Below are 17,065 nucleotides of genomic sequence, written 5' to 3' on the forward strand. Positions count from 1 at the left end.
GGGAAACTTTACAGTCGCGTGTTTTCTTTTATTATGGTGGCAAATGCACGAGTTGGATACGTAATGGTAATTACTCACTACTCATGGATACACACAACACTGGAGGAGGAGATCAGCGCATACAGTAGATGGAGAAGGCAAAGAGAGCTTAGATAAACGGGTATCTTATGATAAAGTACGAGTAGGTACTCGTACTGTGCTAGTGTCAGCTCCAGTCGTTGATCAAGATAGACCCGAGATTGTCTATACCCCTTCCGCGCCTCTCAAAAGGTACCATTTTCTAAATATTAATTTGGACTGGAACCAGAAAAATGGCGCCCCTTGCCATCTGGCGCCTAGAAAGACCGCTCCTCTTACTCTACCTTAGGGCCGGCACTGATAACGTAACACTTGAAACTCCCATAGCAAAATAATATACCTAGATTAAGTAGTGATTGGATGTAGGACCTACCTGTGAGCCATGGTGCCTCGCTCGACGTCCTCGCCGGTCAGACGGACGTGGATCTTGTCTCGCAGCAGAGAGCCGTAAGCCAGGGCCTCGCCCATCGCCCAGTCCGCTATGCCCTCCTTCACCTGCCAATCTTACTCATATAGTCTGGTATTTCGTAGGATTAAGTACCTACTTAATAGCTGTTTTGAAGTCCATACTGAGTACGTATGTCAAGTACCCGTGATTAAACGTAAGCTTTTAGACCACGTTGGTAATGTAACCGAAGAAAACGACCGATGAAATATTTTTCTTCGTAGGTACTTGGACGACTTAGCTTTGCTCGTAGTACTTTACACCTCTACATCTGTGACTGCGTAGAACATCCACCAATATGGGTGCCATCTTCTATACCTACGTTATGCCTATCCAATTTATTAAAAGTGTAAACAAACCGATTTCATCAAAATCCTTGTATAAAAACCCACTGGATCGAATCAAATATTTACTTTTCTTAAAATTAAAAAAGTTACTGCTTTTATAATTGAAAAAACAGTCTAGAATTAAACCAAGTATTGTAAATAACAAAATAGACAAAAATACGTTGATCTATAATCGATTTACTGAACAGATTAATTATTTTGCAATAGGTTCTAGATTTTAACATCACTAAATGTCTATGGTCGGATTAATGGCGTCTTTGTTTAAATTGCTTTGCTTTGCTTGTCATAAATTGGATCGGAATACAATATAGGCAAGGTAATTTGTTACTCACCATCTTCTCTCTGTTCTGCAGTATCCTGCCGATACCCTTGTGTAGTTCGAAGGCCCACGGCTCGGGTGCTTTGCAGAAGTGGTTCGAAATGGTGTTGATAGTCGTCTGGCTGATGCCTGTTTCTTGGATCTGATCAAAAGGTAAGGGTTCTAACTAAGTAAACAATACGGACAGTTTGTCTTATCAATGAGGCAAGCAGTGGGTGAAATCGCAGAATTCGCTTTATCTATGTATATTTTCGTAACCGTTTAAAGGTTATGGCAAATTCTGAAATTGTCAAATACCGTATTCAGCGCCGGCCATGGGGAGTAAGAGGAGCTTTAAGCGCCAGATGGGAGGGGCGCCATTTTCCAGTTTCCAGTGCAAAATAAAATTTAGGAGAGGCGCGGAGGTGGTGTAGACAATCTCGCTCTATACCTTGATCAAGGGCTAGAGGCGATGCTGACCGTATTTACAGTCGTATGCTTAAACTTCTGAGCAAAAATTTGTTTAAAAATATGTCAACAGGACTCTATTATCAATGGCATAGTAGTGTGCGCAGATGTTTTTGATCGAATTTTTGCTTAGATGTTTAAGAGCTCGATTGTACAGTCTAGTAAGGTTTGCCAAACCTTTTTGGGGTCTGTAGCCTCGAAGAATCCAGTCCAAGGCGTGTCAATCCAGTCCATGATGCTGAGCTTCGTGATTTTCTTGGCGAGCTCAAAGTGCTTGTTTAGCGTGTCCGTGTACTCCTTCTCCCAACCTTTGATGTCTGCTTCGCTGACCAGGCCCTCTTGCTTCAGCCGCTCTTTGTACATCAAATCCACTGGTTGGAGTTGAATGGAAGAGAAAAGAAAATGGTTAGCTAGTGTTAATTCTTGTAAGACCTGACGGATGCCCTGTTGGCAAAGGATTAGCTTCAAAGTTCTCAATGAAAGAGTCGGCATCGCCATTAATCATCCAATGCGTCCCACTGCTGGCATAGGGCTCTCAGAATGAGAGTGCTCGGCCTAGTTCCCACGCGGGCCCAATGTGGAATGAGAACTACACACACGTTGAATTATTTCGCAGGTTTCTCCAGGGTTCCTCACGATGTTTTCCTGCACCGTAAAGCTCATTCCTCACATTAGTGCGAGTCTATGGATTGGAACAAACGATCTTCTGCTTGAGAGGCCGTATAATAAAAAACACTGCAAAAGATTTCATATTACGGCTTGTACTTTTTGATGTTATAAAGCTATGTCTATCGATTTCTGGCATTAAAGACTATGAAGTGAGCACTTTCTACCGCGCCATGGTTTCTCTATAGCAGTATCTGTAAAATATTTAAAATAAAGTCAGTCTAAGATCCAACTGTGTGTGTTCTCATTGGTCTCTCCAGATAATAAATAATTTAACATGGCGCAGCCGGTAGGATACGGCACTCCCAAAGTTAATCTGATTTCCAATCCATGAAGTCCCTTAGATATGACTGCAATAAAACGAACCAGTCTGCATGGTCTTGATCTTCTTGTACATGAACGGCTGCGTGAACATGGGCTCGTCCTCCTCGCTGTGGCCGAAGCGGCGGTAGCAGACCAGGTCGAGCACGACGTCCTTCTTGAACTTGCAGCGGTACTCGATGGCGATGCGGGCCACGTGCGCGACCGCCTCCGGGTCATCCGCGTTCACGTGCAACACTGGCGCGTCCACGCACTTCGCTACGTCTGCCGATGTCAAAAATATGGCGTCAACCAGAACCTATTTATACTTATTTTTTAGCATCAGAAAAAGGGTAAACAATCTGTGAAGAGTCTTTTTATTGAAAAAATCAATAAGTATTATTTATGATACCAAAAGCATGTAAATGATCATTATATCCTTGCTAAATTGTTACATATTTGCTGTGACTTATTTTTCAAAAGTGTTTTTCATTACGGAAGAAATGGAGAGGTGTTATTCTAATCCGACCCACACGGGTAAGAGGCGACTGAGGATGTAGGTTAAGGTATACCGTAGGCAACAGGCTAGCAACCTGACACTATTGTACCGTTTTTGTCAAACTTTAAACCTTAAATTGCTCAAAGTGGCTCCAAAGCGGTAACGTTTCGTGTGCTCTGCCTACCCCATTTGGGAATACAGACGTGGTGTTTGTGTGTTTGCGTGTTTTTCATTAAAAAGACACGTCAAGATCGCTTACCTTCTTTCTAATGCTAAAAAAACGAAGTATAGTCACGGCAATTTTGGAGTTGGTACAGGATTATAATTAAATCATCATATTAGCCGTAGGACGTCCACTGTTGGACATAAGCCTCCCCCATAGACCTAAACTTGCATCTATTAAACGCGGCCTGCATTCACCGTGAAACCGCGGCTTTAACCAGGCCATCCGTCCACCTCGTGGACGTCCTACGCTGCGCTTGCCGATCTGCGGTCTCCATTTGAGAACTTTTCGGCCCAATGGCCATCTGATCTCTGTGTTATATGATCTCACTGTCACTTCAACGAGCTACTTCGCTGGCTATCTCGGTGACCCTCATTCTTCTAAATCTCTTCAATTTTGATTTGGAGTTGATAAAGGGAAACCGGTAGGAGCAGCAAAGCTACTACGAAACTCGAAGTTCGTATCGTACCGCCCCTCTCGCTCTCGTATTAAATAGTATAAGTGTCAGAGGGACCGCACGACACGAACTTCGAGTTTCGAGTTTCGTAGTAGCCCTGCTGGGTTATATGGACGCTTCGTCACTGATATACCTACTTATATCAAAGAAAATACATGTCCAGTAAATGTGCCAAATCCGATATCACATTAAGTACCTGAGCAGTATGGTGAACTCCGCGAGAACCGCGGCTCGGTTGTGTACCCGATCTGGTTGTTGCACACGATATGGATAGACCCGTGGGTCGTGAACGCCGGCAGGTTACTCAGACCAACGGTCTCGTACACCACGCCTTGGCCGGCAAAGGCTGCGTCCCCGTGCATTATGATCGCCATCACCTGGAGGTTGAAATGATTTTCAGCAGGTTCCTCGTAACTTTCTCAAACTAGAAGCTGTTGAATTCAGGAGACATGAAATCCAAGTTTTTATTCAGCAATTAAGTATTGTAATAAGTAAAGAAAAAAAAATACAAGACGATATCTAACATTGAAGGTAAAAATGCGACGAAAATGTCGCACTGCACCTTGTCTGCTATCTAGGAATACAAGACAACTTTCATCAATTTGGCATTTTGCTGCACTGCAATTGGCCTGGCGTATTGAAAAAAATCTAAATTACAGTAGGTATATAAAATGGACAGTAAAAATATGCATGTATTTAACCTCGTCTTCTAACACAGTCCGCTCGCAGTAGCATTAAATCACTAAAGCAAGCTCACGAGACCGGCGGTGATGTTCTTTAGCACAAACCTTGTCCCCGTTAGAATCCCCCTTCCAATGCTGCTCGGCCCTAGTCTTCCCAGCGACCACAGGCGATACCACCTCCAAGTGAGAGGGGTTCGCGCTCATAGACACCTTTATGTACTTGTTCGTGCGCCGAATGAAGCGGTGGATGTACGTGCCCAAATGGTACTTGATGTCGCCGGAACCCTACAAGAGACAGGAATAAGTTTAAACCTTAGCTAGATCTTCGAAACAGCAAGCAAGCACGACCGTATTATTCTATTGAATTTGAATAATATTATTTTTTGTGTGGACGATAAGATACCGGTTCTTTTGGTTCCATTGGTTTAAACTGAGCGAAGATATCCATCAGCTGTTTGCGGCACACATTGACCAACATGTTTAGACGCCCTGCAAGCACAAGTAAAAATGTACGTAGACAAATTGAACGGACGAAATGACCATAGAAATTTGTCTCTTACCCCGTCATGAAGTAGAAAGACATTACCTCTGTGCTGCATGCCGATGACAATGGACTCGACCCCGAGCCGCGTGCTGGTGTCCACGATCTCCTCCAACATCACGATCATGCTCTCGCCGCCTTCCAACCCGAAACGCTTCTCCGCCGGCCACTTTGTTGCGAAGTATTTCTCTAGACTGAAATGAAAACTCCCATCGTTTGGCGTCATTGTTTAACTAGATGATGATAATCTGGGGTCTCTCAGTAGTCTCTCTCACATGGCGTGCATTGGGTCAATTCCAGGGTAGGCAAAGCTAGCTCGCACCGCAGCTACGCTGTAGGCAGCTCAGGAACCGTGGGCAGCCCAGAACTGCAGGCAGCTCAAGCCGCTGTCAGGAGGGAGCGCAGTCAGCGCTCAATTGGGACATGGGGCTCACAGTAAGAAAAAGCAAGCAGGAGTGACCATGGCCCGGCTAATCAGTTCACCTCAATCGCCGCAGCGGTTCAGCGGTTTTTTCATATGGCGTTCCACATCTATGCTTGATTCGTCTAGCTAGCTGACGCGGTTAGCACGGAGCGGGTGGACGCCGATTGAAAAATAGTATGAGTAGCGCTAACTGCACGCAGATTTTACCAGAACCGGCATCCGAAGGCGTGCACCCGCGAAGTGTACAGTCAAGGGCAAAGATATCGACACGGCCAAAGTTGCAAAAATATGTATACAAGGCCTTAATGCCTTAAGTGCATAATTTTTGTAACCTTGGCTGTGTCGATATCTTTGCCCTTGACTGTACCCGCACCAGCTAAGCTTCCCACTGTTCGCGAAATTTAACGAGGTCAGGCGAAGTGTAGAGCTAGGGTAAGATTACTTACAAAACGGCCTTGGTGAGCCTCCGCATGATGAGCCGCTTCTCTTCGACGCTCTTGTCGTAGGCGCCGGGCTTCTCCACGCGCTCGCGGATGAACTGCAGCGCGTCCACGTCGTACACGTGCATGTACTCCAGGCCTATCGGGCCGCAGTACACCAGCTCTAACCGCCTTATTATCTCCCTGTAACCAACACAGGGCAAAATAGGCACAGGGGACAGTAGTCCTTACCTGCACGTGAAGTAAAACGCAGTTTAGATCACTTCAAACGTTTTCGGTTTATGGTCTCGCCAGCTTACGCGTTATCTTGCTGGTCTAAATTAAGTTTACTATTTATTCTTGCTTCCTTTTGAGTTTCCTCATGGCATGGTCACAGGAAGACAGGAATTCACCGCACAATTAAAATTACCAATCAGAGAGCATGCAAGTTGAACTGGTAATGGGAAGCCCATAGATGAACATCTACGTGCACTCACCTCAAAGTTAACTCCGTTTCCTTTCCACCAATGCATGTTCTGTCAGGCAACTCAAACATCATGTCCATATGTTCTTCACCTGGAGATCAATTTTGTTAACTGATCCTTATGTAGGTAATAAATTAAAACAGGATTACTAAATGCTGTTTAAAAGTACGTACATACCTAAAAAAGACAATAGGGCGTACCCAGGGCCTTGGCCCAGGGAGAGGGGGTATGTTACTTTTATTTTTAAGTAGGATCCCCCACGCTTGTTTTGTCATACATACTACACGAAGACACCTAAGCCATGATGAGACTGTAATTTACAAATGAATTCAATCATCCAATTACTCCGCATACCTACTTACTAATGTCTGAGCAATGGTAGCCAAATCCAAACAGGACTGAATAGTGAATAAGACTTATACCTACTTAATTATAATTATAAAGATGTGTGGACACCCTAGATGAAGATGCAAGATGCAACGCACTCTAAAAATATTCCTTTCGGTGCTTTGACCTAAACAACATCAAGGACTTTTTATTTGAAGTCACTCCTGAGCCATCATAGAAAATGTCACAGGGATCGACGTAAAACAACTCAACCAAAATGCCGTTGCGGTAAGTTAAGGCCACGTACGCACTATGCGGCTAACCGCGCGGTTTTAGCGTGCCGTCTCTTTCTCAACCGATATATACTTTGAAGAGGGACGGCATGCTAAAACAGCGCGGTTAGTGCGTATATGGCTTGTGTTAAGCTTAAAAAGTACGAACAGAGCGTGGTGCCAAGTTCCCTGGCCACGACAGTGCACTGGAGCCCCTTGATGCCGAGCTCCGCGTTCTTGAACTTGCTGATCATCCTGGCCGGCATCATCAGCCCCAGAGGATCCACCTTCGCTAGAAGGTGACCGCGAGCCTGCCGATGCCAAGTTTACATCTTTCTTTACCTCAGATATTATGAAGCCTAGTAATGAGAGAATTGAGATGATAAGTCAAACGAGTGCTAGTTGACGAATCATCTCAATTCCTTAACTATGAATGAACTAAAAGAATTTCCTTGCTCACCCGCGACCTTACGATAGCTAAGCTTATGCAAAATATGCGTGTTCATGCAGTTCCTCCACCTCCACACTGTAAGAACACACACAAATCACACAAACCCATCTCACCACCACCACACTACACTGACGCGTTTCGAACTGGACCAAAGCTCATCTTCAGAGTGACACAACCGTACGTCTAACAACTGGTAGCATGGTGTACAGTTGTGTCACTCTGAAGATGAGCTCTGGTTGAGTTCGAAACGCGTCAGTGTAGTGTGGTGGTGGTGATAGATGGGTTTGTGTGATTTGTGTGTGTTCTTACAGTGTGGAGGTGGAGGAACTGCATGAACACGCATATTTTGCATAAGCTTAGCTATCGTAAGGTCGCGGGTGAGCAAGGAAATTCTTTAGTTCATTGATATGGACCTCCGCAAAGTAACACCTGATTCAATAAATTACTTAACTATGTTTAATTTGTATGTTTTGCGTGTACCTGGTAGCTTCGTATAAGACTTTGAACCGCCAAATGTAGTTTGATCTTCTCTTTAACCTTCTTCTCGCTTTCAACGCTGCCCGCCTTGTCTTTCTTAGGCTCTAAAATTTATAAAGTGGTTTGCATAAAAAAAACAGATTTCCGCCCGATGTACTACAAATCTATAAACTAAACTTTATGTACATAAATATCGTATCAATGAAGATTCAGTCTACAGATGCTGGCGGCACTTGCACGGAATGTACAGTCACAGTCAAAGAAACCGAATCAGATGAAACCTTTCTGCTAATGACGTCATATTGACATTCCATATATCCACCAAAGAAATCATAGCGAATTTGTTCTTTCAAAGGTATTCCACCCTGGTGGCTATAAATGTTTTGCAAATACCAGCCGCGCGCGCCCTGTGGTGAGTGGGCAAGTTTAACTTTGCATTTTTTTATATGATAGGGGGTAAACGGATGGAAAGATGGGACCTGATGGAAAGTAATCACCGCCGCCCATGGTCATCCATAAGCTGAGTTTCGTATGCCTTGTCAGCCTTGGGAAATAACTAGGCTCGTGTTTCATGGCATGGTTTTATATTAGCACTTAAAGAGGGATTTCAAATGGTTTGCAGAAAAAAAATCAAGGTTCTGGACTAGAACTGTTTTTCTAATTAGTTTTTATTTCCAGATTTTATACGCAGTCGGCAAATTTGATTTGTTTAAATTTCGAAAACAGGTGCGCAGCGTGTAACACTTGATCAGTCGTCACTTACTGACTGTAGTGGGACTGAATTCATCCTCAAGCTCTTCTATTTTCAACGTCGGACCCGTCAAGCTGTCGTAGAAGCCATCCCAAGACTGAAAAAAAGTTCAAGGAATATTGTAAATTCTACCTACATACAAAAAAAACAAACCATTATGACACCAATGTTTTTTTTTTGTTATCAGCTACAATAGCGATTTTTTAATAGTTTCATTTAATAGATACTGCGTGACTCGCTAAATTATCTTTTATGTGTACGTGTTGCACGGACGGAGCTGTTTTATTTGATCATTAAAGCCATCTTACCGAATATTTCAAACTGCGGAACCCATGTTATTACATATATTCAATTCGATCCATATGGGCTTTGAAACTGACGGTGTGAGAAAGATGGACCGAAGTCACGTAACCACATTAACATAGTTCTGCCATTCGACTCTAGATGGCGCTAGAAGTAGCATCAAATAACTTACGGGGTCTATTGCACCTTTAGTCTTCGCCCAGTCCAGGTACTGGGCCTCCAAGAAGTTGGCATTGGATCCACTGAGGAAGGACTCCGCTCTTTGTGAGTATGCGGCTGACAATCTAAGTAACTACAAAGATATATTTTTAGAAAAGTTGCCCTTGTACTTATTTATCATTATCGTATCAGTTGGAAGACTTCTCAACATAGAACTTTTCAATCTCAAGGATATTTGGATACCTACTGCTTTCAGTTTGGGGGCGTTCAAGTAATACGTAACGCAATCTTTGGAGATTTTTGACTCCCCCCCCTCCCCTATATAACGCGCCGTAACATTTTTCGTTACTTATTTTTCGTACCGTTTATAAAAAATCAACTAGGGCTGTCGGCACGAATATGAACTTTATATCTCTATGGTCAGCCTGGATTCGCAATTATGTCAATTCTTATGTCCGACAAAGTCTCATGGATGATAATAAAGAGATATAGTGATGTACAATTATGCTCAAGCATATTACTTTAACTTTAAGATATCTGTGTAACGCTACTAGCACCACAAATGCACCCGAGAGCCACATGGTGGTAGGATCCTCTCATTAGACGGGTACACCTGTTGCCATGAGCAAGACACAGACCGGGGCCCGAGGGCCCCATGGTTCCTCCGCCTTCCCCAAAGAACCCCCTTACCTCCATAGAAATGCAATGTTCTTTACATCTATATCTCAATATTACTGCGAGTATTTCTACTCGTTACTCAGTTGTTACACTTTACAAACACTCACCAAGTTAGAGGATACTTTAACCATCTGCTTCGCACAAACCAATACATACCAAGTTAGGGGATACTTAACCATCTGCCTCGCACAAACCAACACTTGATTCTCATAATTATAAACCATTTTTCCTTTCATTACAACCACATTCAATCCTCACCCGTCCAATTCTATCTTAAGACTCCTGCGTCACACCTTAGTGTTACCAGTTATTAAAGTTGCGTTCAGAAATCGTTTAAGGAACTCACCAATAATTCTTAATCGCGATTATTCGCGACACTCCCGTCGGCGGCTATAATTACAGTAAGGTGTAAAGCTGCCGGGTCCACTTAGCAATTTTCTCACCCGCTCTTCCAACCACAATTCGCCTCATTCTCCCATCCTCACGATTTACCCACGGTGCAATCCTTAAAACTGAACCATTTCCACTGAGTCTTTCTAACAGCTTCTGTGATCATCCATTTCGTTCCGATGTGGCTCGGTCCGCAAACCTTTCTCCGAACACGACCTGGCTCTCCCCGGGACCCAAACCATCTGCACACAGAATCTCATGCAAATCGGCTCAGCGGCTCAGGTATGATGAAGCTACAAACAAACAAACTTACAAACACACGCATTTACATAATAGTAATGGGATTTCAACCTGCTCCGTCAACTCATTAAAAAAAAAAACAAAATCTCAGCTCAAACATGTCAAAGTAAGACACTGGATTACAGATCCATGATTCTATACTTGAAAGTTCAGTGGCACCTATTACTGACCATCTTCTTCTTTACTAAGTCTGACTTCATTCAGACCCTCCTCCACCGCTAAAAATTAAAAGACTGTGAATCTCAATTCTCAGCACATGTATCCAGCCCAGTTTCAACTAAGCAGGATTGTGCCCAGTGTTAATGCAACACTGCTCCGCTCTAGTGTTGTCTTACTCTTTCACTTCTCATGCAACAAATGGCTACAAAGTCTGTCTATTTCCCCTCAGAACCCTTTCTGTTACCATCTGATATCTTCTCACAGCATAAGGTGGTATAGGTTGCGGTCATGGGATTGTGTATAGTAATAGCAAGTTATTGTTTTCTCTCACTGCTTACTTCTGACCTTCTTCAAGGTACATAAACACTTCTTACCTAAACTTATAATAACCAAATCATAAAAAATTCATTCAAGGTTCCTCTGCTGACTGTACCCCTTGCTGATCGCACTCACACTGCCACCCAAACCACACCTGCATACCAAATCTCAAGTCAATGCCACCAAGCCGGTCATGGCCGGACTACCAGGATGCCACTACCAGATTACTGCACTGTCACGTGATTCACATAAGTATGCCAAACTTCAAGTCAATCAGACTACTGGAAGTTGGTTGAATCCAACAAGCAAGATTTGACTACAAACAGACAGACAGACAGACAGACAGACAGACAGACAGAAAGACAGATAGACAGACAACAGGACAGGTGCAACTAAATAATAAAAGCTTGTAACATTGGGCAAGGGGCATCAAACATACACTGCTACTACAACACCGGCCCCTTCAGACTTTTCACTGTAACAGTATAATTATGGCAGGCCGTTCCCAGGCTCCAACTAGCCTCTAGAGCCGGACCGACTCCTTAAAGACGCACCAACACCAGCCAATCCTTGTGTGTTACTGGTTACCACCACAAGTACACTTGCTCAAGACCGGCCCCAAAACAACTCCGTACAACTGCCTTCACTTGTCCTCTCAGACAAAGGAATTGTAATGGCCCTGTCAGCCCCAATTTTCAGCTCTGTACAGTTCATAACAAAGCCCCTTGAAACATCAGCAACATTATCAATATACTGGAGGCCATCTTCTTTCAACTTCAACATCTATACACAACTCAGGTTTCAACCTCTCAACCAGTAATAAACACCTCCGAAGCTTGGAGAACAGCAGGCTAAGCTCAAGCCATATACAAAGAGCCTGTTCCCTTTTATTATCCTCCTTGTGACACTAACTGTAATTTAATAAACAAACATTGTTTAACATCATGTAAATAACTAGTATGCACAAATTTTATACTTCTATTGTTACTCAATATACTCCTTGACCATTGGTTATTTACTTACTGATTGTTATTCTTATTTACTTATAATTTACTATAAAACTACTTTTATCTAGTTTTTGTACTCTGCTTAGACACACTTAGGTCTAACAACTGTAGTTAGAACTAGCGTAATTCCAACTCAACACACTCGGTATCAGTTAAAAGGAGTACTTTTTGAGGCGCCGATTATAATAAACAGTATTAATTAGCAAAGTTCAACCATCACTCGTACCTGAAATATTTTCTCAGATTTACTATAACTTTGAAACACTCCAGTCTTTAAATCCACCATCCAAGTATTCACAATACATCCAGTATTTCCAAATCTTACATGTCCTTCGTACGCCTTTTCTCTAAATATTTCGATTCGACAAAACTTAGTAAGTAACAAGAAATGATTTTCATATCACAACTTACGTTAGTAAAAACCAAAACAAACAACAAGTGTTTGTTTTCAATGCACACTTCTTTACCAACAGAATACTCAACCAATCGTAAAACGACATTAAGAATGTAACAACCAATAAGAGCACAGTAAAACATTCATAGACGTTTTTCCGTCAATCTTCACTTCTTTCTAACAACAAGAACATACTGACAGAAACAAATGGTTGCCAGCTCATAAAATATATAACTTTCTGCTTATGCTAGATTCACACCACGGAATAATTAAAGTATATTTTTATTAAGAAACAAAAGGGTACATTTATAGAAATAAATCAATACCTTTTCTATCACCAAATCCAAAACCTGATGCATGCTTCGGTACCAAGTGCCTTTCCTGTCAATGTTAAGAACCAAACATTTCTCTAAACTGGCTTTGTCAAAGTTAATTGTAGTACAACTTGTCACAAGTAATTCTTAGTCAAAGTCACTCTGTTCCGTCTTCTAGTAATGTCATGACTTCCAAATGACCAAGAAAAAAAATCTTTGTGTTTTCTTCTAAATAAATATCTTTAACTAAACGAATCTCAACAAGCAAACATTCACTAGTATAAATTGGCCACTATATTTTGCAATCATTTAATTTTCAATCCAATCTAGATGCATACCGAGAATGCGACCTCGGCAGCGGCAACATGAGGTTCGCACACCATCATGTGTTCTAAACCAAATAATATTACGTATCTATTTAATCAGATTACTCATACTATTGACTGCTGCCTGGGGCTCACCCCAGCAGCGGCTCCGTAGGGTATTCTAACCAGTACGTGCCTGTCTACTCTCCTCGTTACCTATCAGCATAGAACGTCAAAGGACCGCCAAGCAGAGGAATCTCCCATCTCTGGATAGCAACGCGTGAAGCTCGCAAGCTACCACACGCCTGTCATTACTTCGACCTGTTCTCACAACTACCTATCAGCATAACTAGAACGTCAAAGGACCGCCAAGCAGAGGAATCTCCCATCTCTGAATAGCAACGCGTGAAGCTCGCAAGCTACCACACGCCTGTCACATCTTCAACATGTTCTAGCTACCTACCTATCAGCATAGTAGAACGTCAAAGGACCGCTAAACAGAGGAATCTGCAACCCTGAATAGCAACGCGTGAAGCTCGCAAGCTACCACACGCCTGTCATTACTTCGACCTGTTCTCACAACTACCTATCAGTATAACTAGAACGTCAAAGGACCGCCAAGCAGAGGAATCTCCCATCTCTGAATAGCAACGCGTGAAGCTCGCAAGCTACCACACGCCTGTCACATCTTCAACATGTTCTAGCTACCTACCTATCAGCATAGTAGAACGTCAAAGGACCGCTAAACAGAGGAATCTGCAACCCTGAATAGCAACGCGTGAAGCTCGCAAGCTAACACACGCCTGTCACATCTTTAACATGTTCTCCTACCTATCAGCATAACTAGAACGTCAAAGGACCGCTAAACAGAGGAATCTGCAACCCTGAATAGCAACGCGTGAAGCTCGCAAGCTAACACACGCCTGTCATTACTTCAACCTGTTCTAGCTACCTACCTATCAGCATAACTAGAACGTCAAAGGACCGCTAAACAGAGGAATCTACAACCCTGAATAGCAACGCGTGAAGCTCGCAAGCTAACACACGCCTGTCATTACTTCAACATGTTCTAGCTACCTACCTATCAGCATAACTAGAACGTTAAAGGACCGCTAAACAGAGGAATCTACAACCCTGAATAGCAACGCGTGAAGCTCGCAAGCTAACACACGCCTGTCACATCTTTAACATGTTCTCCTACCTATCAGCATAACTAGAACGTCAAAGGACCGCTAAACAGAGGAATCTACAACCCTGAATAGCAACGCGTGAAGCTCGCAAGCTAACACACGCCTGTCATTACTTCAACCTGTTCTAGCTACCTACCTATCAGCATAACTAGAACGTCAAAGGACCGCTAAACAGAGGAATCTACAACCCTGAATAGCAACGCGTGAAGCTCGCAAGCTAACACACGCCTGTCACATCTTTAACATGTTCTCCTACCTATCAGCATAACTAGAACGTCAAAGGACCGCTAAACAGAGGAATCTACAACCCTGAATAGCAACGCGTGAAGCTCGCAAGCTAACACACGCCTGTCATATCTTCAACATGTTCTCCTACCTATCAGCATAACTAGAACGTCAAAGGACCGCTAAACAGAGGAATCTACAACCCTGAATAGCAACGCGTGAAGCTCGCAAGCTAACACACGCCTGTCATTACTTCAACATGTTCTAGCTACCTATTTACCTGCCCTTCGACGTCCCTAGCTTACGCTAATTCCTAAAGAAGAACAGTGCTATTCCAACCTCCAAACCCACTTTTTTTTTTTTTTTGAAAGTTATTAATCACTAACGCAATGTAACCTAATCAGAATGTCACAGTTGTCATCTCAGCACCTTCACCATTTTGTCGGCACGAATATGAACTCTATATCTCTATGGTCAGCCTGGATTCGCAATTATGTCAATTCTTATGTCCGACAAAGTCTCATGGATGATAATAAAGAGATATAGTGATGTACAATTATGCTCAAGCATATTACTTTAACTTTAAGATATCTGTGTAACGCTACTAGCACCACAAATGCACCCGAGAGCCACATGGTGGTAGGATCCTCTCATTAGACGGGTACACCTGTTGCCATGAGCAAGACACAGACCGGGGCCCGAGGGCCCCATGGTTCCTCCGCCTTCCCCAAAGAACCCCCTTACCTCCATAGAAATGCAATGTTCTTTTCATCTATATCTCAATATTACTGCGAGTATTTCTACTCGTTACTCAGTTGTTACACTTTACAAACACTCACCATGTTAGAGGATACTTTAACCATCTGCTTCGCACAAACCAATACATACCAAGTTAGGGGATACTTAACCATCTGCCTCGTACAAACCAACACTTGATTCTAATAATTATAAACCATTTTTCCTTTCATTACAACCATTCGTGTCTCACATTCAATCCTCACCCGTCCAATTCTATCTTAAGACTCCTGCGTCACACCTTAGTGTTACCAGTTATTAAAGTTGCGTTCAGTAACCGTTTAAGGAACTCACCAATAATTCTTAATCGCGATTATTCGCGACAAGGGCCTCAACTAATACTAGTTAATAGTTAATCACTTAATTTGTGGTAAACATACATAATTGTTAGCGTATTTATGTTGTTACTGTTTTTCTAATAAGTTACTCGCACCCGCAGACGTCCAAGATACAGGCTCAGCCTAGTTTGGAGTCTGATGGATATTTCTCTTGTATTGGCTTGGCTATGTTTATTTAAATAAAGTATTTTGTATTTGTATTTGTTGTTTGTAACTAAACTATTTGAAATCGTTTGTTCCGTATTCGTCGTATTCAGAATTCGACGTACTCCAGATGTCATTTATAGTTTGTAAGTCAGAGTCCGAGGGGCCCCTGAGCTTGGGGCCCCCGGGGCACTGCCCCGTCTAACTCTCCGGTAGCTACGCCACTGAATGTGGGGGAGAAGCTACAATAAGAGCTCTCTCTCCAGGCGGGTGCTATGCCTGGGGACCGAAGTCCGAGGTAGAGCGCCTACACCGCTTCCGCGCCTCTCAAAAGGTGCTTTTATATTTATTTTGCACTGTTCTTTTGAATTAATTTCAATATCACATTGAATATAGATTACCAGCTTACAGACAAACAGATATAAGAGCAACTTACCACTGGATTACAAACTCTGATAACTTTTTGCGTAGCTCTTAGCAAATGAGAAGTACGAATTAGAGACATATTAAATTCGCACTGTTTCCTTAGTTTGATATGTTTAACTCGTTCCTACTGCTTTATTAAATTTTGATAATTTCAATGGGTTTTAATTTTTGTTTGTGTACTCTAAAATATTAAATATAAAAATAAATAAAATGTTGGGTTTTAGACAAACATCTCTAGGGTTTGGTTTGTTTGTTGATGGGTAAATGTCACTTCTGATCTGACTTATGATTTGAATGTTCTACGAGCAAGAAGTTTAGTGTTCTTTGTGGCCGGTGTTTTGTGTGGTAGTGTTGTTTAATCGCACTCATGCACAGGGGGTTCCATATAAATTTGTAGGTATTTTTTATACTTATCCGGTGTTAGCAGAGCCCCTCTCCTAAACAAAATGTACGCAGTGTGGGGTCATTTTAGATGGTTACTGACAGAGAAAGAAAGACAAAAATATTTAAATATAATGACCCGGATAACTCACGTCTTAAATTGAGTTTAGCTCGACATGTTTCATGTTGTTGCAGCAGCCGCCGAGTCGCGTTGCTCCGAAGACGAAGGGCTACGGATTAGCCCGAAACATGTCGAGCTAAACTCGATTTAAGACGTGAGTTATCCGGGTCATTATATTTAACATGAGTGAGTCTCACGGTAGTTTAATGTTCAAAATTACAACAATATTTTTTAGACTTTTTTTGGTTGGTATAGGTATATTTGGTTTGGTTGTGCTCTAGAAGCTACTTTCGTACCAAATTTCAAGTTTCTAGAACCACTAAAAATTACCCCATATGGGAACATCTTTTTTAATGACTGTACCTCTTGATTACGTTGACTTAGGAGTTTAATTTCTTCATTGCTTTATGGGGTATCAGACTACTTATTGATATTAATTTAAATAAATAAAATAAATAAATGTCATGGGACACTTGACCTAGTCTCAGACTAAGCAAAGCTTGTACT

General features: G+C 42.4%; 1 protein-coding gene across 1 annotated transcript in view; it reads right to left on the reverse strand.

Moving 5' to 3' along the window:
- Window positions 1–16,311, reverse strand: part of LOC141428398 (2-oxoglutarate dehydrogenase complex component E1-like) — a 56,874-nt gene extending 40,563 nt beyond the window's left edge. The window contains exon 1 of the mRNA XM_074088384.1: window positions 16,067–16,311. Coding sequence (XP_073944485.1) covers window positions 16,067–16,135 — 69 coding nt within the window. The 5' untranslated portion in view covers window positions 16,136–16,311. The remainder of the gene's footprint in view (window positions 1–16,066) is intronic.
- Between the last annotated feature and the right edge of the window lie 754 nt (window positions 16,312–17,065).

This window comes from Choristoneura fumiferana, chromosome 5, assembly GCF_025370935.1.
Source record: "Choristoneura fumiferana chromosome 5, NRCan_CFum_1, whole genome shotgun sequence".
Lineage (NCBI taxonomy): Eukaryota > Metazoa > Arthropoda > Insecta > Lepidoptera > Tortricidae > Choristoneura > Choristoneura fumiferana.